Source organism: Nicotiana sylvestris, chromosome 8 (assembly GCF_000393655.2).
Source record: "Nicotiana sylvestris chromosome 8, ASM39365v2, whole genome shotgun sequence".
NCBI classification, from domain to species: domain Eukaryota; kingdom Viridiplantae; phylum Streptophyta; class Magnoliopsida; order Solanales; family Solanaceae; genus Nicotiana; species Nicotiana sylvestris.
Genome location: NC_091064.1, coordinates 15,829,987 through 15,852,289, shown reverse-complemented (window position 1 = coordinate 15,852,289; position 22,303 = coordinate 15,829,987). Strand labels below are relative to the sequence as shown.

The following is a 22,303-nucleotide window of genomic DNA, read 5'->3' as shown; positions in this document are numbered from 1 at the left end:
GAATTGTTTAAGAGTTAGCGTATTAAATCTCTAATTGTTGGCTTGCCTAGCAACTGAAAGGTTAGGCGCCATCACTCTCGATGGTGGAAAATCCGAGTCGTGATGTAATAGCTTTTCAAAAATATCATTAGTGTTTTCCTCTACCTGTTGTGGTGGCTTTTCGGGCTGATTGTAGTGCCCTTGGGTCTGTATTGATTGCCTGATTTCCACCCCATGAGAAATTCGGGTGGTTTCTCCAGTTGGGATTATAAATATTCACATATTGTGCATTTTGGTTCATTGGGCCTCTGCTCTGTTGGCTCACATAATAAACAGATTCTAGATTCACCGGACATTGGTCACTCGTGTGACCTTCTCCACAAATTTCACAACATATGGCCATCTTCTGGACATGCTGCATTTGATTCCCTTGACCCATTTCCATCTTAGCCACTTGGTTGGGTTGGTAAGTTTAGAAATTTCTGGTCGCATGACTGACATCTCATCCAGTTCAATTGTAGTTGTTGCTTTCTGTTTTATAATCCTTCTTGAGTCACCCTCACCTTGTCAGTTATGATCATTTGCAGTGAAATTGTTGAGTAGAGGTTGGATTTCACTATATGACTTTTGCATGCAACTCCCTCCATAAGCTGAGTCTAGTTTCAATTTGGAGGTCTCGTCCAACCCATCCACAAACGTATGTCCTAGTACCACATCTGTCTTTCAATGATGGGGGCAGTCTCTGAGGAGTTTCTTATATCTTCCCAAGCTTAACAAAGAGTATCACCATCTCATTGTTGAAACCCATAAATTTGGCTCCTCAGTGCCTTTGTCTTCTTAGTGGGAAAAAACTTGATTAGGAATTTTATTGCCAGATCATCCCAAGTATGGATCGAGTTTGCGGGCTCCTTGTTTAACCATTCCTTTGCTTCCCTCATTAGAGAAAAGGGAAACAAAGTCAGTCTGACATAGTCCTTAGAGACGTTCGAATAGTTGTATGTATCTGTAATCTCCAACAAATTCTGTATATGCCTTTAGGAATCTTCACTTAACAACCCCACAAATAACCTTGTGTAACGACCCGACCGATCGATTTAAGATCTAGCACATCGTTCAGCGGTTTGAGGCCCTGAGTAGCTTCACTTTAGGTATTATGACTTGTACGCATAGTCGGAACTGAACTTTGGGAAGTTCGGAGTTGATTCGGAAAGAAAATTCTCGTTTTAGAAGCTTTAAATTGAAAGAATTGACTAAGATTGAATTTTTGAGTAAACGACCTCGGAATCGGGATTCGAAGGTTCCAGCAGGTTCGTATGATGATTTCGGACTTGGGCGTATGTCCGGATCGGGTTTTGAAACACTTAGGAGCATTTCGGCACCTATTATGGGAGTTAGCACTTTTGGAAGAATTTCAAAAGTTTGGATTGGAGTACATTTCAGTGTTATCAATGTCTGTTTAGGATCCGAGTCTGGGAAAAGCTCTGTATGGTGATTCTAGTATTGGGGGCAAAATCAGAAGTGGATTTGGGGTTCGTAGGTCATTTTGGAGTCATTTGGCGAAAGTTAGAAATTTGAAGATATTAGGGAAGTTTGACCAAAAGTGGAATTTTTAATATCGGGGTCGGATTACGAATCCGAAAGTTAGAGTAGGTACGTAATGTCAAATATGACTTGTGTGCAAAATTTGAGGTCAATCGGACGAGATTTGATAGGTTTCGGCATCGAATGTAGAAGTTTGAAATTCTAAAGTTCATTAATCTTGGATTTGAGGTCGATTCATGATTAGCATTGTTTGATATGATTTGAGGCCTCGAGCAAGTTTGTAATGTGTTTTGGGACTGGTTGGTATGATTGGACAGTGTCCCGGGGGCCTCGGGTGGACTCCGGATGGTTAACGGGTTAAAAATTAGAAATTTGATGAAGGATTGAAGAAGCTGGTATCTGATGTAACTGCACCTGCGAGGTTTTGGCCGCAGGTGCGGAGCCGCAAAAGCGGCCATAAGGGTCGCAGATGCGACTTTGGCTGGGAATGCTGGAATCGCAGATGCGGTCGCCCCGCCACAGAAGCAGGACCACACCTGCGGTGAAGAAGGCGCAGATGCGCAGTGGAGAGGGCTGGAGGAAGATCGCAGAAGCGGGCCATGTGCCGCAGAAGCGGAACCGCAGAAGCGGTCAAATGACCGCTGGTGCGAAAGTGCTGGCGTCAGTGAGTTCTTTAAAAATCGGGATTTGGCCCATTATCCTCCATTTTTCTTCTTGGTTGGGCGATTTTGGAGCCTTTGAAGAGGGGGATTTCATCATCAAACATGAGGTAAGTTAATTACACCCCTTGTGAGTTACATACATGGTATTATTACGGATTAAAGTATGGAAATTGGTAGAAACTTGGGGTTTGAGGGAAAACTTAGAAAATTAGTATTCTTGGATTTTGACCACGATTTTGGATTTGAAATTGAGGGTAAATTATGTATTTGAGTTCGTGAGGTTATGGGTAAATTTTATCTTCAAAATATTTGGAATCCGGGCACGTGGGCTTGAGGGCGTTTTTGTCAACTTTTCGATCGGGGTTAGGAATTGTTATAAATTAGATTTTTATGAGTAATTGAACATATATTAATGGATTTGCATAATTATTGGTTATTATTGGAGTGTTGTGCATCAATTTGAGTCATCGGAAGGGCGTGGAATGCCCGTTATGGAACTTCGCAGCGAGGTGATTCTCCCTTCTAACCTTGTAAGAGGGAAATTTCCCCATATGTAAATTAATTGGATTTATGCTTCTATTTGTGGGGGCTACGTACGCACGAGGTGACAAGAGTCCGTGCGTAGCTACTATTATGTGTAAGTCTGGGTAGTCTAGGACCCAAAAGCATGTTATACTTGGAATTTTGTAATCTTATTGATAGTTTGAATTGCTTAAATCACATCGAATTAGTAAATGAATTACTAAAAAGATTAAACTTCATTTTCTTAAATTGTTAAAAGAGAATTGGCTTTTCTTTGGGTAATTATTCCCTGATTACTTCTTGATTGATTGTTTGTGTATGTTTAATTTTGGAACGGGCCGAACGCCTCGGTAGATTAAATAGATGCATCTATGGTTCGCTCCATTCAACCCTCTGGTAGTGCACAGTATAAATACCTGTTGGATCGGGTCGTACGACCTCGGCATGTTTTGCGCATGCTTGTAATGCTTACTTGAGATTTATAAACTGATATTGCCTCCCTGGTCTGAGATAAATTGATAATTAATAGATTATGAATTTGGAGACTTTTTAATATAAAAAAGGAGTACTTATCTTCGAGAGGCTATAGGGTTGTTAGGAGTACTTCCCTTCTTGTTTCCTCATCGTGCGATTTGATTTCTTTGGGGCTTATGCCCTTGTTTCCTTGCTACTCAATCCTACGCGACGCGAAGCGCTTATTATAAATCGAGGATTGAATAATTGTAATGGTACTACAGATGTGATGCGGGATATTTCTCCCAGCATAGTTTGTTGGGCTATTGTCGTCGCCTTGCGGAAGGATATTCCGTTATTTTAGCTCGGTAACTGCACTTTTGAGAGTTTGAGTCTATCCATAGATTGCTATGATTGTTCATGATTGGTTATCGCATGGTATTGACGTAGTGATAGGAATCTTGCCCATGTGTTGGGGCGGTGAACGACTTGAAAGGAGGTCTACTCAGTGTGTGATTCAGAGATTTCGTATTCTATTCTCGGCAGAGGAAGGGCAATCAGACTATGAATGTTCAGGTTTGGATTGATGGAGTAACGAGACTTAGTGTTTCTAGCGTGGTGCAATTTTCATCAGCGCCATCGTATTGTCATCCTCGATTGAATATGTTAAGCTCGCTGGCATTATGGTTTTATTCAATTTGCCTTTGGAGCAGGATATTGCAAAATGTTAATGGAGAGGCGACCGTCAGAGATAGCGGTGTGTGGCGGTTCAGGATTGAATCGGTGTTTCTGGTGTTGATGGCTTAAGAAATATGACCTTCAAGGAGGTTTAAAGTTAGTGGCAATCTGTTGGTTCAAATGTTTCAGAGATAGAGATTGAATTAGAGCAACAACTGAGCAGTAAAGGATGGGGAAGGACATGTGGGGAGTATCGGGCGGTGGTTAAATTTCTAGAAGGCCAGGTATAAGAAGCGAGGGTCGAGTAGCTGGTTAAAAGAGTGAGTTTTGCCAAAGTGGGAGAGTGGCAGAGTTGCATATGGGTTTTGTGGTAGGATGACTACGCACCCTTGAGGAAAGTTCGGAATAATTTGGGAATGTTAGTGGACAGTGATTGGGTCTACTGATTTAATTTGAAGTATTGGCTATTATGCGGCGGGAGGTTGGATATGACAGAAGGGAGTTGCTTGACATGAAGAAGGATGCAACATGACTTGGAATGGAAGGATATTGTCGCACATTTAATTGATGTCCACGAGGAGTGAATGGACTTGTGCTGCTGGTGAATGAGCACGGGCTCAGGATGGGTTATTGATGTCGTAGTAGGTAATTTCCATAAGTGGGTTATCCCCTATGAGTAGGTTAGCAGTCGCATGGTTGGCAAAGCTTTTGCGAAGGATTTTACTGGTCATCCGGTAAGAGGCCGAATATATGAATATTGATGGAGATTTAGAGTGTTCATGAAGTACTAACGGAAGGATTTCAAGGAATTTGACTGTTTGATTGTGCAAGGTCATGTCAATAAGAGATAAAGAATCTTGGTGGGTTCTAGAGTTATGTAATAGTGTCTTCAAGCTAAGTGGGAGAGTCCCACCGCCTATGGTTGGATTGCATGGTCGTCTATTGGTGAGATTTCTTGATTTTAGCATATCGGTAGGCTATTTCAGCTAAAGGAAGATAGTATAAGTGGTTTTGAGCAAAAGATTGTTAAAGGTATGCTATGGTTGGCCTTATTGACCCATGTTCAGACTTAGGGAAATGGTTTAGGAGTAATGCCTTGTATAGATGCAAGGAAAGTGATTCGGCCGGGCGCTTCGACGAGAGGGTGTTCATGTGCTAGAAGATTCTTGGAGCTGACTATATTCGGGACCAAGTCAGAGTGGGTGGCTCTCAACAACGGTCCTAGTGGATTCGAAAGTTAAAGTGTGGTGCCTAACGATTTCGAGCCTATAAGTATGGTTAAGAATCATGCTTTGTAGCGGCTTACGATAAGAGGCTCAGAATGTACTATGATGCTTTGACTTGCAGTGTAGCATTAGGAGGAAAAATAGGAAAAGACTTTGTATTTGTAAAGGAGTTATCAGAACGGGCGTATTAGTTGAAGATGCGAATGTGCGTGCAAGGGGTGTATGAAACGATTCATAGGTTTGGAGACAAGATGGTCTCGTGGAATGGGTTCACTCAAGGTGAGTGCGGATTCAGGTTGGTGATGTAAGGAATGAGCTATTATTATCTCTAAGGCAAGTTAAGGATGAACTTGAAGAAGATAGATTGGTTAGACATGGTTGAATTGGCGTAGCGATGGCGGTGCGTGCGAGGCTCGACGGCCTTCGTAATTGATATTATTTTGGAAGTATGCTATGGTTGGCCTTATTGACCCATGTTCAGACTTAGGAAAATGGTTTAGGAGTAATGCCTTGTATAGATGTGGGTTTCAAGGAAAGTGATTCGGTCGGGCGCTTCGACGAGAGGGTGTTCATGTGCTAGAAGATTCTTGGAGCTAACTATATTCGGGACCAAGTCAGAGTGGGTGGCTCTCAACAACGGTCCTAGTGGATTTAAAAGTTAAAGTGTGGTGCCTAATGATTTCGAGCCTATAAGTATGGTTAAGAATCAAGCTTTGTAGCGGCTTACGATAAGAGGCTCAGAATGTACTATGATGCTTTGACTTGCAGTGTAGCATTAGGAGGAAAAATAGGAAAAAGACTTTGGATTTGTAAAGGAGTTATCAGAACGGGTGTATCAGTTGAAGATGTGAATGTGCGTGCAAGGGGTGTATGAAACGATTCATAGGTTTGGAGACAAAGTGGTCTTGTGGAATGGGTTCACTCAAGGTGAGTGCGGATTTAGGTTGGTGATGTAAGGAATGAGCTATTATTATCTCTAAGGCAAGTTAAGGATGAACTTGAAGAAGATAGATTGGTTAGCCATGGTTGAATTGGCATAGTGATGGTGGTGCGTACGAGGGTCGACGGCTACCGTAATTGATATTGTTTTGGAAGTACTCAAGTATTATGGCATGTTATATGTAGGCGGATCCCCAGAAGGGTTGTGCTGGCTTAGGCCACTACTTGAGGATTTGAATGTTCTACAATTATGAGAATTCACTCGTGTGTTGCTATGGTCCTCATGGAATGAGTTAAGTACAAGATTCTGTATAATGAAATGCATACTCTATTAGTGGTTCAGGAGTTAAGATGAGATTCTATTACTGTTGCATATTGGCATGTTAGGTGTACTGAGCGGCATGAAAATTGAAAGTGAGGAACCGAGGTTGCGGTTTGGTGTTGGCGAGAATGTCGCAAGCTCGGAGGAGCAGAAAATGGATGTGAATGTTAGAGTAAGCTGGTATTGTGTTCAGCGTCACCTGTGATTAGTGTTTTGTGAAAGAGGCTGCAATCTGGATATGGATTCTCGTTATGTTTTACAGCGTTAGTACGGCCGGTAGTATGGATGTGCAGACCTGTTATCTGTGCGAAAGGTCGTGGGAGCGTGTCTCATGGAGAGATAGTGTAAGTGTGACATGTAGTCACTTGATTGATCGAAGATTTAAACCAAGTGTGAAGATTGTGGCTATATCACTAATTTGAGAATTGATGCCTGGAGGGCACTCGATTTATTGGGTTATGGACTGTGGAGGATTACTCCGATTATGATGGATGTTCCTGTGTGTATGGGAAAAAGAGGGTTATTATAGACCTAGGAAAGATTATGGACTTAGTTCGGTATAATCAGAATCGGCTTGAGGTCTGTGAATGGATTTAAGTATGAATATGGGCTCTATATCAGGCTGGATATGTTCATTTCAGCATAGCGCTCCTTATGGAGGAGTATTCAGACGTGAGATGTTATTTTGTCGCAGGCTATTTCATGTAATATTATATTGTGTCGTGTGAGTGGTGAACAACTCGATAATTTTCTTATGGGTTGAGGTCCCGCATAGCGATGGTGTTATGTGAGCAAGATGGATCTTTCATTTCAGAACATATATCGCACCTCAGTTGTGCTTGAGTTTGTTAGCTTATGACGTTATATGTCTCCCCAGGGATGGTATTATGCACTTAGCGTGCTTGTGACTGATATTCGGTATTTTGTTGTAATGAGCAATTTAGCTCGGTGTGTCTCTCCTTATGTGAAATTTTATGTGTGGATAGGGTGGCACACCGCCATGGGTATGTTGTTTGGATCGGGTTGCACGCCGCAATAGTGTGATGTTGAGTACAGTTTCTATATTCTATTTTGTGTGTTTTGTTTCCCATTTTCTGAGAAAGGTTCGTATTAGTTGCGCGAGTTGAGTAGTTCCTTCTAGAGTTCATTTTCCTTTTGTATCCCATTCGAGTTGGTAGCCTATTGGCATATTGTGGCATCATATGGGAGTTTTGATCATGACCGGGGTGGCTTATTGCCTGAGCAGTTCGTACTGGGTGAGATGAGATTATTGGATCTAGGATCAGTACAGTTGGATTATATGAAGTATATTAAAGAGCAAAGATCATTATTTGGTTTAAAATGAGGTAATGGTTCTTGTCAAGAGTATAGACTCAATGATTGTTGACCCGGCAGTTGGTTATGAATTTCTACACATCTCTTCTGTCGTGGCAGTATTGCGAGCGTTGGAACAAGACTTATATATACCATGAGGTGCATTGTGAGCATCAGACTCGGGGGATGTCGGTTATTATGATCAGAGAATGTTATTATGGCCCTGTGAATGATGTGGTTCATGGTGAGAATTCAGCAAAGGCAACAGTCATGTTCTGGTACCTCGTGTAGTGATTGATACAGTGTTCATATATTGGAAGCGGACCTGGCAGAGAATTCTGAATGTTGGAATTGGGCTCTAAGGCTTATTTGCCTAAATGAAAGAGGATATCTTTGGATTTGATCGAGCTAATGTGCCTTACTGAGTTGTGATAGCATGGGTAGGTGTACAAGGTGTTAAACGGTGATTTCGGACAACTCCAACGCAGTTCTCAGCACTTTCGAGGACGAACGTATGTTTAAGTGGGAGAGAATGTAACGACCCGACCGGTCGTTTTGAGCTCTAGCGCGTCATTCAGCGGTTTGAGGCCCTGAGTAGCTTCACTTCAGGTATTATGACTTGTACGCATGGTCGGAACTGAACTCTGGGAAGTTCGAAGTTGATTCGAAAAGAGAATTCTCATTTCGAAAGCTTTAAGTTGAAAGAATTGACTAAGATTGAATTTTTGAGTAAATGACCTCGGAATCGGGATTCGAAGGTTCCTACGGGTTCGTATGATGATTTTGGACTTGGATGTATGTCTGGATTGGGTTTTGACAGATCCGGGAGCATTTCGGCACCTATTGTGGGAGTTACAATTTTTGGAAGAATTTCATAAGTTTGGGTTGAAGTGCATTTTAGTGTTATCAATGCCCGTTTGGGATTCTGAGTCTGGGAATAGCTCTGTATGGTGATTCTAGTATTGGGAGCGCGATCAAAAGTGGATTTGGGGGTCCGTAGGTCATTTTGGAATCATTTGGCGAAAGTTAGAAATTTGAAGGTTTTAGGGAAGTTTGACCGGAAGTGGACTTTTTGATATCGGGGTCGGATTCTGAATCCAAAAGTTAGAGTAGGTCCGTAATGTCAAATATGACTTGTGTGGAAAATTTGAGGTCAATCGGACGAGATTTGATAAGTTTCGGCATCGAATGTAGAAGTTTGAAATTCTAAAGTTTATTAAGCTTGGATTTGAGGCCGATTCATGATTTTAGCATTGTTTGATATGATTTGAGGCCTCGAGCAAGTTCGTAATGTATTTTGGGACTAGTTGGTGTGATTGGACGGGGTCCCGGGAGCCTTGGGTGGATTCTGGATGGTGAATGGATTAAAAATTGGAAATTTGATAAAGGGTTGAAGCAGCTGGTATCTAATGCAACCGCACCTGCGAGGTTTTGGCCGCAGGTGCGGAGCCGTAGAAGCGGCCATGAGGGTCGCTGATACGACTTTGGCTGGGAGTGCTGGGGCCGCAGATGCGGTCGCCCCGCCGCAGAAGCGGGACCGCACCTGCGGTGAAGAAGGGGCAAATGCGCAGTGGAGTGGGCTAGAGGAAGATCGCAGAAGCGGGCCTGCTGCACCTGCGGAACCGCAGAAACGGTCAAGTGACTGCTGGTGCGGAAGTGCTGGAGTTAGTGAGTTCTTTAAAATCGGGATTTGGCCCATTGTCCTCCATTTTTCTTCTTGGTTGGGCGATTTTGGAGCCTTTGAAGAGTGAGATTTCATCATCAAACATGAGGTAAGTTAATTCCTCCCCTTGTGAGTTCAATACATGGTATTATTATGGATTAAAGTATGAAAATTGCTAGAAACTTGGGGTTGGAGGGAAAACCTAGAAAATTAGTATTCTTGAATTTTGACCATGATTTTGGACTTGGAATTGAGCGTAAATTATGTATTTGAGTTCGTGAGGTTATGAGTAAACTTTATCTTCGAAAAATTTCGGAATCCGGGCATGTGGGCCCGAGGGCATTTTTGTTAACTTTTCGATCGGGGTTAGAAATTGTTATAAATTGGATTATTATGAGTAATTGAACATATATTAATGGATTTGTATAATTATTGGCTATTATTGGAGCGTTGTGCATAAATTTGAGTCATCGGAAGGGTGTGGAATGCACGTTATGGAACTTCGGAGCGAGGTGATTCTCCTTTCTAACCTTGTACGAGGGAAATTTCCCCATAGGTAAATTAATTGGATTTATGCTTCTATTTGTGGCGGCTACGTACACACGAGGTGACGAGAGTCCGTGCGTAGCTACTATTATGTGTAAGTCCGGGTAGTCTAGGACCCTAAAGCATGTTATACTTGGAATATTTGTAATCTTATTGATAGTTTGAATTGCTTAAATCACATCGAATTAGTAAATGAATTTTTAAAAAGATTAAACTTCATTTTCTTAAATTGTTAAAAGAGAATTGGCTTTTCTTTGGATAATTGTTCCCTGATGACTTCTTGATTAACTGTCTGTGTGTTTTTTTTTTTTTTGGAATGGGCCGAACGCCTCGGTAGATTAAATAGATGCATCTATGGTTCGCGCCATTTGACCCTCTGGCAGTGCACAGTTTAAATACCTGTTGGATCGGGTCGTACAACCTCGGCATGTTTTGCGCATGCTTGTAATGCTTACTTGAGATTTATAAATTGATATTGCATCCCTGGTCTGAGATAAATTGATAATTAATAGATTATGAATTTGGAGACTTTTTAATATTAAAAAGGAATGTTTAATTGTTTCGTGACTTATTTGAATTTATTGTCGTTTTTAATAAATCCATGATTATTCGCATTAATAATATATTACTATTGGACCACTAGTAAGTGTCGAAGTCGACCTCTCGTCTCTACTTCTTCGAGATTAGACGGGATACTCACTGGGTACACATTATTTTTGTACTCATACTACACTTGCTATGAATTTTTGTCGCACAGGTCCGTGTGTGTCTAGTGGCCTAGTTTGGCGCAGCAACATGGATGATACGGAGACTTAGATGAGCTGCATACACCGAGACGACTCGCAGCCAGCAGAGTTTCCTTCAAAGTATTGTACTATATTTTTATTTCTGTCCAATTTGTATTCCGGACATTTACTGTATTTCATTTCATTTCCTAGAAATTTGCTCATGCACTTGTGACACCGGGTTTTGGGAGAATATGGAGTATTTTGCATTAACTTCTTAGCAATTATATTTAATTTGAAATGGTTATCTTTTACTAGTAAAATTGAAGGAAAATCGTAGCTTTCAAAATCATTAAAACGAGAATTTAATTAAGTATTTTTGGTTGGCTTGCCTGACAGTGGTGTCCGACGCTATCACGACCCTTAGTGGATTTTGGGTCGTGACACCTTGTGGATTGAATTAGTTGCACCATATACTGCTTCAGCTCAAGGTGTCTAGTTATATTAGGTTTCACGATAGCCTGAGTCAAGTTCGCGAGACAAGGCCTTGCTGCCTCAATCACCGGTCTTTCTTCATTTTCTGCCATCTCGATTGGTTGTGGTTGGACTACAATACCCAACTCTATAATTCTTCCTCTTTCTTCCGCCTCCCTCCTTAACTTGTGGAAGAGTTTTTCGGGTTCAGGAATCAGGAAGAGGAAGGTTATTCAAACTGTTGCTTCTTCTTAGCATTCAAGGTGACACATGTAGAGTCAGAAACAGTTAAACAGATTAACACTTGAACAAAAACAAATAAGAGGTTATTTCAGACAAATAACTAATTTCTAAATCCTTGGCAATGACGCCAAAAACTTGTTGGGTCCAAATGCACACGCAAGTATACGCGGTCGACAAGTAATAAAGTGATAAGAAAGTATTGCTTTCACGAGGATTTATGATCAACTATTGTCCAATCTAAGCTATTTATAAATTTAATGCTCAGGTGAGTGTAAAGAAGATGATTGTGATTTTTATAACTGAATTACTACAAACTAATAAGCAAGCAAGAAAAAAAGATCGCAAGTAGAGCAAACAAACTCTTAGAAAGAATTCAATGAGAGCTAGGGTTATGGGATTGACGTCTCTCCTATTGCGTTTTTTAGGTTGATGATGAAATTACTTGACTTATCTAATATGTTGATTAGCAGGTTTTATTATGCTCCCAATGTTCTATCGACGCTGCGCTTGCCTATTCAGGCTAACCTAAGACTATATGTCTATGGAATCAAACTTGACAAGAATGCATGTATATTTCCTGCAAAAATAACGAAGTAAGGAAATTAGAATATGTCTAACCTAATTACGAATCTATTCTTTGATGCTCGGATTCAAGAACTTACTCTATTCAATCCTATATGCAATCTATAATTCCTACTTTTGAGTTCAACTATAAATTCGTAGATAGTACTATATTGTTAGCTACGGAATAGAATAATTAAATGCAAGATTGAATAAACAAATTAATTTGATAAATCAAGCAAAACAATCAACCCTCAAATTACAATAGTCAAGAACGTCCCATAACCCCAGAATAATAAGGTTTTTAGACGCTCATGTTCATAACAATAATCAAAATATCGTTTTTAAACATAAAAACTATGAATACTAGATGAAGAATGGAAGAATCGATGAATTCCATGCTCCCCAAGTGTTTCGTACTTGTGTTTCTCTCTTAAATAGGCGTCTCCCCCTCCAAAATAGATTTAGGTTTGCTTTTATACGAGTTGGGGGGTGTCTTGAGTCGAAATAACCAAGTCTCGGGAGAAATAGGACAACTTTACGTCACCAGCGCCCAGGGTAGCGTGGGGCGCTAGTCCTGGCGCTGAAAATTTTGAGGACCTGGAAACTGCGCCATATGTAGCGCCCCAAGCTACCTGTGGTGCTACTTTGTAACTTTTTCTCGTTTCTTCCCCTTTTCGCTTCAATTCACGCACCTTCGTCCCAAATTGCCTCCGGATGATTCCTATACATAAAAATACCACTAATTAGCAGAAATTATTGCATTACACATCCGAAATCTACGAAACATGAGTAAAATGTAAGGCAATATGCACATAAATATACATAGTTTAAGCCGAATATCAACTACTTTAAACTCTTTAAATTTTTAACTCATATTACTTAGTCCAATTAACACTTAAATATTATATATTTAGTATTCATAAATTTCATTTAAGTACTAACTGATTTGCTATTACTATTATTAATATTTCATAGTGTATAGTATATTTTTGCAGAAAATATTTTTATTCACCAACCAAACATATGTTAACATTTTCAAGGAAATCCGAACCATGAAACATTATTCATTAAATTGTTTTCCATGAAACTGTACCAAACGTCACCAAGAATTTTGCTATGGAAGTGTTGAATTATATCACGGTCTACTAATTTAGGAAACTTCAAAAAAGTAATAAAATGTCAACTATGAGACGCTAATGGGGTCGGTTGTACACGTTTATCCATTAGCGAATATTCTCAACTCACAAGTAGTCTTATGTAATCACACTTCGAATGGTCTATATAGAATCCTCTTACTAATGACTTAAGCTTAGATATTTTTTTAATAAATTAATTAATGTGTAATTACATCATCATCTTCGTCATCACAATCCTAATTATAATCAATAAATTTTGGTACGACAGTTATATATAGTTGACTTGAGAAGATGACCATTGTTCCTTCACAATGAGCTCATGGATAATAAATAAAATTAAAGTAATCCATAAGTAGGCACTACTCTAGAAAATTTAACATAAGCATAGCAGTAATCCATAATTAATAAAAATGGCAGCAACTTAATGTCGTTCTCGCCTGTTACCAATCTATTATGGCAACTAATATTAACAATACCATAATAAATTCCTAAAAGAAGGGAATAAGGTATAATAACTCCAATGTTTTCTTTCCTATTTTTTAACTCAAAATATTATCTTTCAAATATGTTTAACAAATAAAATACAATTAAGACAAGATAATTATGTTCTAAAATATTAATGTATAATCTTGTATATTGAATTGATAATTTGATATGATACATGTATCTTATTTTTAAGTCTATCTTGTATATATTTAATACATGTGATATCCCCTATATATCGACATATTTTGTATTTTAAAATTGCATATTGAGATTATATATCATTCAGTATATTTGAAAAAAAGGCAGACATGTAAGGGGTGTATATATATATATATATATATATATATATAATGTCTGCCAATAATAATATACATAATTTTAAATATACATTTTAATATATATATATATATATATAATGTCATCCCAATAATAATATACCTTGAAATATACCAGGTATACTTGAATTAGTAAATAAATTAAAATTTTAAAGTTGGTACGAGATATTTCCGAAGTGGTGACCAGCGAGGAGTTTTCTGCTGGTTGAAAATCTTTTTAGACCAAAGAGCAGTTTTATGGTAAAAGTTGTACAGGACGCCCTATTTGGTCGCCCCCATTTAACCTATACTCATATTTTGTAAAAATTGCACGGAGTGCCCTATTTGGTTGCCCACATTTAACCTATACCCATTTTTAAAAAAACGTTTTAACTTGTACCCATTTTTTAAATAACTTCAGCCCCTTTTCTCCTCCTCCTTCTCCTCCTCAAAGTTTTATCCGCGCTCAATCTGATAGTTCCATTAGAAGAAATTCAAAGCTTTTCAGCTTCTTTCTTGTCCTCTCCTGCAGCAGAGGCTTGACAACCTAATGAATTCATATGTTCCAACAGATTAGAGAATTTAGTCATTCAAAACATGTAATCTCTACTAAATTTGCAAGAAATAATTGGTAAAAGAGTATACTGAAAAAGAAAAAGACATAAATAAGAGACGAACCTTCCAACAAGCTGAAAGATATATAGAGCATTCACAATGTAGTAGGTTGAAGTTCAACTCTAAGAAGGCTGAAGTTCGCCAGTTACAAACAAAAACTTCAGCTCTAGAGCTGAAGTTCGCCAGTTACAAAACAAAAACTCCAGCTCTAGAGCTGAAGTTCGCCAGTTACAAAAACAAAAACTTCAACAATTACAAACAAAAACTTCAGCAAAAATATAGAACAAAACTTCAGTTACTATGCTTAAGTTCAGCAATTACAAATAAAAAATTCAGCACACTTGCTACTTTTGTCCCGTCTACTAGAATGCTGAAGTTTTGCGCGATTGTCTTTGCTACTTCAGCCTCGTATGCTAAAGTTACGCGAAAAAGTGAGTATGCTTGCAATTTTTTTTTGCAAAGTGGGAACAAGTTAAAACGTGACCCAAAAAGCGGGTATAGATGAAAATGCCCCGATATTTTAAAATTATTTAACATATACCATAATTTTTACAACTTCAGGCGCCTCCTTCTTCCTGCAACCTGTGCGCTCCTTTCTTCCTCCTTTCTTTTCCTCTTCTTCTTCTTCCTTTCTCTCTCAAACACATGTGACTCTGTGTAAGTATTATTAAATGAATATGAAATATGTAGTGATTTAGCACTAAGGTATGAATTTTGTATTAAGTACATTGTATTATGTTGAATATATGGACTGGAGTCCCTTACACTGGTGGTTTTTATATTTATAAGCAAGATTTTTTTTCTTGATCTTTTATCTAATTTGGTTGTGTTCTCAGCTAATTCCAAGTCTGAAGTTCTTCAGCGGGTCTGAAGTTTGCACTATTAACTGAGGTTCTTCAACCCAAACTTCAGGCGAAAATATCTGAAGTTTTGCTTTGATAAGGTCACACTTCAGTCAAAAAATTCTGAAGTTCAAATTCAGACATAAGTTTTTGCTACTTCAGGCCTGTATGTCTGAAGTTATTCTAAAAGTGGGTAGACTTGTAATTTTTTTTTTGCAAAGCGGGTATAAGTTCAATTGTGACTCAAAACTGGGTATAGATGCAAATGCCCCAGTTTTATGCTTAAAATAGTACGTGCTGGCCAATTTTCGGACTGGTCATTCAAAAATAGCCAGTGTTTGCCAAGTCATTGAAAATAGCCACTATCTTGCTGCAACAGAGATTGGTCCAGCATAATATACTGGAGTTCAATATACCTGTGTATGAACTTTCAGTATATTATGCTGGACCGGTATACTTTGCTGGCTCCGGTATAATATACTAGAACTCCAAACTCCAGTATAATATACTGGAGTTCCAGTATAATTTGCTAATTAACTATCCCATAATCTTTGCAATATGCTAATTATGTAAGAAAAAAATCTACTATTTATGGAATAAACAAAAAGTGATCATTTTCTTAAATAATTTTAAAAAAATGCTTAGCCGGGTAGTTTTCTCAAAATTGAACCATGTATCTTCGTCAAAATTGACTAAATCAATTCTAATAGGTGAAATACATAAAGCGCCCTTTAAGTTGTTCTCAATGATCAGCCAGACACCTCAATTGGTCCATTTAGCATTTAGACACTTCAAGTGACTATTAAGCAAATCAAATAGACACCCTAGTGCAGCATACCAGATGAGTGAGTTACACTTGCTAAATGAGCCAATCAATGAACGACACATGTAATTTGTAATTAAAACTTAACACATACAATTAACCAAAAAAAGAAAATAAATTTAAATAAGAAAAAATCCTTTTCCAGCGCCCTTTCTCCTCCGCCCCCCCCCCCTCCAACTTCATCTTCTTCTTCCAAACCAAAACCTGCGCAACCCCACCCTATTCATCTTCTTCCTTTCAATCCAAATCAACCCCTTTCAATCTCACGCAATCGACCCCAACTTCCATCGCCTTTATCTACACAATGATTCATAGGAACACCAAGATTATAGCTCGTAAAATGGACTCCATCAAACTAGTACTACCAGTGATATTTTCAATTTCTTCTTCTTTTTGCCATTTTTTTCTTCCTCTTCTTCTTCTGGCCATGTTTTTACAGATTCTGGTGTTTCTTTTCAAAACCAAATGTGAAATTTTTGTTGTCACAAATGCTTCTCAAAAGAAAAATGATTTGCTACTATGTGTCTGTTTTGCTACTGTGTGATTTGGTTCTCTTGGCAAAAAACTGATATTGAGAGGAGGAAGTGTGAAAATTGGAGGAGAAAGGTGTGAAAATTAGGTAGGGTCCATATTATTTTAGAAAAAGAAAAAGAAAAACCTAATTTTAGATAGGCAACTCGCGTCCTGGATAGTGTATTTCACGCGATAGAGGCTAACATGGCCGGGTGTTTTGTTGATCAACTTTTGTGAATAAATAAAGTGTCTAGCTAGAAATGGCCTCAGTTGAGGTGTTCAATTGATCGTTGAGGACAACTTAAAGGGGTGCTTTATGTATTTCTCCATTCTAATATAATAGACCCATCGTTATGCTAACACATCCGAAAAAACAAGAAAAGGGAGAAAAGCAAAACCTACACTTAATTATATCCTCGGTAATTTTCAATTAACTTGTCTCACATTAGATAAAGGGAGTGTAATTAGGCAGAACATGACACAACTTCAATTAATCAAGGACATGACCTTGATAGAAGAGTATGAGAGTCGAGAATTAGGATAGATGATTAGTAGGGGTAGTCGAGTATATTTCTTTTTCATATTAGTACATTACTAGAAATTCGGGCAAAACCGTCTAAAAAAAACAACCAAAGTTGGTCAGTAATGGCCAATAACTGTCCAAAACATGACCATTTACGTGTGGACGGTATTTTGAAGGTCGGAAAGGCATACCGACCAAAGTTGGTCGGAAATTACCGACCAACTTTGGTCGGTCAATTAGATTCAAAAAAATTGCCGAAAAAACCGATCAAAGTTGGTCGGTATTGTAATATATAATTAAAAAATGCACCATCTGAGAATCGAACCGGGGTCTGTACTGTGACAGGATATTATTCTACCACTAGATCATTGGTGTATTTTATTTTAAAACTGTCTTTTATTTCATTTATACTCTTTAATTGTATTTTTGCACGAAAATAACCGACCAAAGTTGGTCTGTTTTATTAAAAATAAAATTACCAACCAAAGTTGGTCTATTTTTTAAAATGACCGGCCGAATTATCCGATTGATTTCGGTCGATTTTTTTAATATTAATTTTTATTTATTTTAAATGAAAAACCGACCAAAGTTGGTTCCGTATTTTTGCGCCAAAGAAAACCAACCAAAGTTGGTCGGTTTCGTAAAAAAAATTATAAAATAAAATATTTTGAAAGTTGACCAACTTTGGTCGACCATGGTCGGTTTTTGCCGAATTTCTAGTAGTGGTAGTATTAGTATAATTCTTGTATTTTCTAATTATCTTATTATCTTGTTGTTTTTACTGCTTGTTACTACTGCTTTTTTTGTCATTCCTTGAGTGGAAAGTCAATCAAAAATAGTCACTCTACCTTCACAAGATACCGGTAAGGTCTCCGTATACAGTATCCTCCCTAAAACCCTATTTGTGAGATCACACTAGGTTTGTTATTATTATTCTAACATCAGATAGTAGGAATTGTGGTATATCACTACTAGAAATTCGGCCAAAATCGACCGCGGCTGACCGACCGACTTCAATCGGTCAAGAAGGTCGGTTTTTCAAAATATACCTTTTTACAATTTTTTAGTGCAAAACCAACTAACTTCGATCGTTTTTTTGGCGCAAAATGCGGAAAACTATTTTTGTGTCCGCCAAATTTATTTTTTAAGAAACCCACAAACTTTGGTCGGGTTTTCATCTAAAATAAATTAAAATTAATATTCAAAAAATTGAACGAGATCAGTAAGTTATTTCGGTCGGTCATTTTTAAAAACCAACTAATTTCGACTGGTAATTTTATTTTATTTAATAAAACTAACCGAAATCGATCGGTTATTTTCGCACGAAAATGCAATTAAAGAGTACAACTAAAATAACAGAAGCTTTGAACCAAAATGTACCAATGGTCTAGTAGTAGAATAGTATCCTGCCACGGTACAGACCCGGTTCAATTCTCAGATGGTGCATTTTCTACTTACCTAATTAAGAATACCGACTGACTTCGGTCGGAAAATACCAACTGACTTAGGCCGCGTTTTTCAGTATATTTTTTCTTTTTTGGTCGTTTATGATATTTAATTGACCGATCAAAACCGGTCAAAAATTACGACCTACTTCGGTCGCCATTTATTACCGACCAGCCTTATATCGACGGATTAAAGTCGGTCGAAAATTGATAATTTTTTTTTGCTTTCCTACCAGCCTTAGTAGTGTATGCACAAAAGAGGATTGAATAATGAATTTATTACCATTAGAATTTGACTTCTGATAATAGGCTATAATTACGTATTTTAGTTGCTTATTACACTCTAATTTACTGCACTTTAATTGAGTTTGAGCTTTAATCGCTAGTGTTTTTCACTAATTGTGTGTTTTATGCCTTGTAGGAGTGATTTCGAGCTATGTAGATGTTATGGAATGAATTCAAGTGATTTGGAGCTTTGAAGTCTGAGTATAATCTTAAGGAATTAAGCCGAGATCGTGTTCGGGGATCAACGGATGATAGTTAAGAATGAACGAAGAATCGAGTAGGCATATTGCGCACTGTCTAGTAAAATACATATACCTTTTTGCTCAGAACTCCATTTGAACTCCACAATATATGGTTGGAAATTTAATTCAAAGGGATACAACTTTCATATTTTACATTTTTCCAAATTCCAAACAGAACATGGTGAAAAATCCGCGGCCACGAACGTCCTGACCTGGAAAAGTGTCCTTTTTCGCGTATGAGAAGGTATAATTGTTTGGGCCCGACCCTACTTGGTATATATACATGGAAAAATGGTATTTTGAGCACGTTTGACATACTTTGGACATAATTTAGACTTAAGTAGGCTAAGGAGACCGGGGATTCGACCGAAGGAGGCAAGAACATACTAGGAGCAAGGCGGAGAATTCTTCTACAAGTTTCTCACTTCTTTCTTCCTATTTCTATTATTGGTTATGAATTCTAGTATTGTATTTTTGCATACTATTATGAATAGCTAATTTATTATCTAGAGTTTTGATGGAACCTCTTGGAGGATGAATTCTTGTTATGTTTTAATATAATTTAACCTTTGGATTTATCTACTTGTTCAACTGCGTGCTTATTTCAGTTGACTGAATGTCCATCGATGGACTGTGCCTATTTATTATGTGTTGCTTGAGAAAGGATACATATTTAGGTGGTTGTTGAACAACGTCACTCCTAACGTATGTGATAAATCAATACAGTGAGTTTACAGGTAGGTTTAGAAATAACAAAGCCTTGACGTGGTCATAGCGAGCGGTTAAATGAAGTCAACTAGAGTAGCTCGAGAAAATATGTCTAGCAATTTGTTGTAGTTACTCGAGAGAGAATTACGGCGCCAAAAGTGCTCACGATCAGTAAAGAATACTTAGGTGAAATTGTAGGGGAACATAGCTGGAAGGATTCCGATAATTGAAAAAATCATAACTCTAGACCTCCTTAATTTAGTCTCTAACCCTTTGTCTCGTTAGTTGATAATTTTATCGCTTTTTAGTATTTGCTAGTTAATTAGTTAGAAATATAAATCTCAATCTTTATAATTTAGAAAATTGTTCAAACTTGTTTTCTTAGTGATATTAAACAGCTATAGCTAAGCCTTAGTTCTCCGTGGGATTCAACTTCGGACTTTTAGACCAGATTATATTTGCAGCGACTGCTTGTCCTTTTTAGGACTAGAGTTGGGCGTGATCAACTTCCATGTTTCATGATATGTTCGATAGAATTGATGAAACACCATTAGAATTTTAATTTTATGGTAAGTAATGTATTTGATGAAATTAGTAAATTTCCAAAAGTGGTAATTATAAATTAAAGTGAAAAATAGTATTAAAAAATAAAATTGAAAGTAATGTATTTTACAAGAAAGAAGAGCAAGTTTTTTAAACCTTAGCAGTTAATGGAGCTTCTTTTCCTTTTTGGTGATAAGAGCATTTTAATTTGCCTATTCTTCCCCACTGATCAGATTTTAAACACAAACTATACTGCAAGAATTGTATTGTAATTTATTACCGGTGATCCGGGAAGTTTTGGAGCAATAATAAAATTATCACCGCGTGATTAGGATGCAATCAGTAAAACAATCATGGAAAAAGTCAACAATACTTGTATTAGGAAAACTGTCTACATCACATCTTTGGAATGCAGCTCTTCTCTAAACCACGTGTGAATACGGGATACGTTATAATAAATTACTTGACAGAGGAAGAAGAAAAAAGCGAAATTAGCATGTCATGATCAAGATTATAAGTCATTGTCTCTTTATTGACTATAATAATATGCAAAATGCCAAAAAGTCAAAGTCAACAAATGGTAAATGGAGGTCTTCGAATGATATTAATGATTAATCCAAGTGCCTAACTTGGACAATAATGGATACTCCTAGTGTTGTACCTTCCCTCTCGAAGATTAATAATACATTATTTTAGCAATAATCTTATTCTCATCATATACAAAGAATCTTGCCATCATAATCTTTTATTCAACTTTTTTCCATTTAAAAGATCCTATCTTACCTTTGAAAAAAAAGATTAAAAAAAGTAGAATTCGAGTTCCACTGAAAAATCTAAGCAAGATGGAGTAAAAGTGGGATGTAAGAAAATTCCTGATTTTTCTGTCAATGATTAATTACCTAAGATATACGAAAGACAGACAAGAGAATATATAATTGACTTAAGTCAAAGCCATAAAGCTCCAGCTTCTTTAAGTATTGGAATTAATTCACCAGAAATATGTGTAGACATCACTCTTTCTAGTCCTCCGAACAACTTTCCGCCTACAAAAACCACCGGAAACTGCCGTATTCCGCCGCCGTTTTGTTCATCGCCACCCACAATTCTCGACAACTCCTTCATCACATCTTCTTCATCTTCCTTGTTCACTTCAAAAATCGTAGGGTTAACACCTAACCCTAGTAGCAAATTCTTGATGACATAGCACATGCAGCATCCACGTGTCGCTATGACAATTATTGCATTCTCTGATACTAATTTTGCCACGCCCGTACTGATGCCTGAGTTTTTATCTTGATTTCTCTTGCTATTAGAGTAGGTTTCGTTGCTCTCACCTGCAGAGGCGCAATGTAGAAATACATGTGAAAATCATTAAAAAATTTAAAAAATAATATAGTAAGTCAATAAATTCTTACGTGCAAATAAATTCAGTGATAAGAATCTAAAATTGAACTAACTAAATTTAAATTCTGAATTTGTCTCTATGTTCACCTGAATATGACTCAAATAAGGTGGAACCACCACTAGAGGTGGTGGAGGAGCTTCCGCCTGTAGTGGTGGTGGTGGTGGACGGCAGCCAATTTCTATATGGTATAGATCGTTGCATGGTGGGTTTGGGGGTGGGGGGAGGGAGAGAAAGGGAAGTGAAATGGAGAGGGAAGTGGTGAATATATAATTGGTTGTAGGAGAGAGGTGAATGAAAGTGGTGTAGTGCCCTAACGTCAACGGCTGTGACGAAACAATAAACGTCATGTTTACTGTTTGGTACGTTTTCAATACGTTATAATAATACTTTAATATTGTGCGAAAAATTCCAAGTGGTGACTTATGGAAAGCCTCAAATGAAAGGAAGTTTCCACACGATACTAAAGAATTGTAGGAGTCAATTTTCCAAGTATGTATGGCACTGTGGCAAATAAGTGGTACCTTAACTTTGGACGGTGAAAAGTTAAAACGTATAAGTAAAATGTATTATC

At 37.8% G+C, this 22,303-nt stretch overlaps 1 protein-coding gene across 1 annotated transcript; it reads right to left on the bottom strand.

Moving 5' to 3' along the window:
* Positions 1-21,257: 21,257 nt before the first annotated feature.
* LOC104249401 (glutaredoxin-C9-like) lies at positions 21,258-21,945 on the bottom strand. Its single transcript, XM_009805825.2, has 2 exons — positions 21,819-21,945; positions 21,258-21,661 (listed from the first exon to the last, which is right to left on the bottom strand). The coding sequence occupies exons 1-2, from the start codon at positions 21,931-21,933 to the stop codon at positions 21,273-21,275; spliced, it is 504 nt and encodes a 167-aa protein (XP_009804127.1). The 5' UTR covers positions 21,934-21,945; the 3' UTR covers positions 21,258-21,272.
* Positions 21,946-22,303: the final 358 nt, after the last annotated feature.

Coding starts and splice junctions, on each gene's coding strand:
- LOC104249401 (XM_009805825.2), bottom strand. CDS start 21,933: ATGCAACGATCTATACCATATAGAAATTGGCTGCCGTCCACCACCACC. Junction 21,662..21,818: donor CTTATTTGAGTCATATTCAG/GTGAACATAGAG, acceptor GCGCCTCTGCAG/GTGAGAGCAACGAAACCTAC.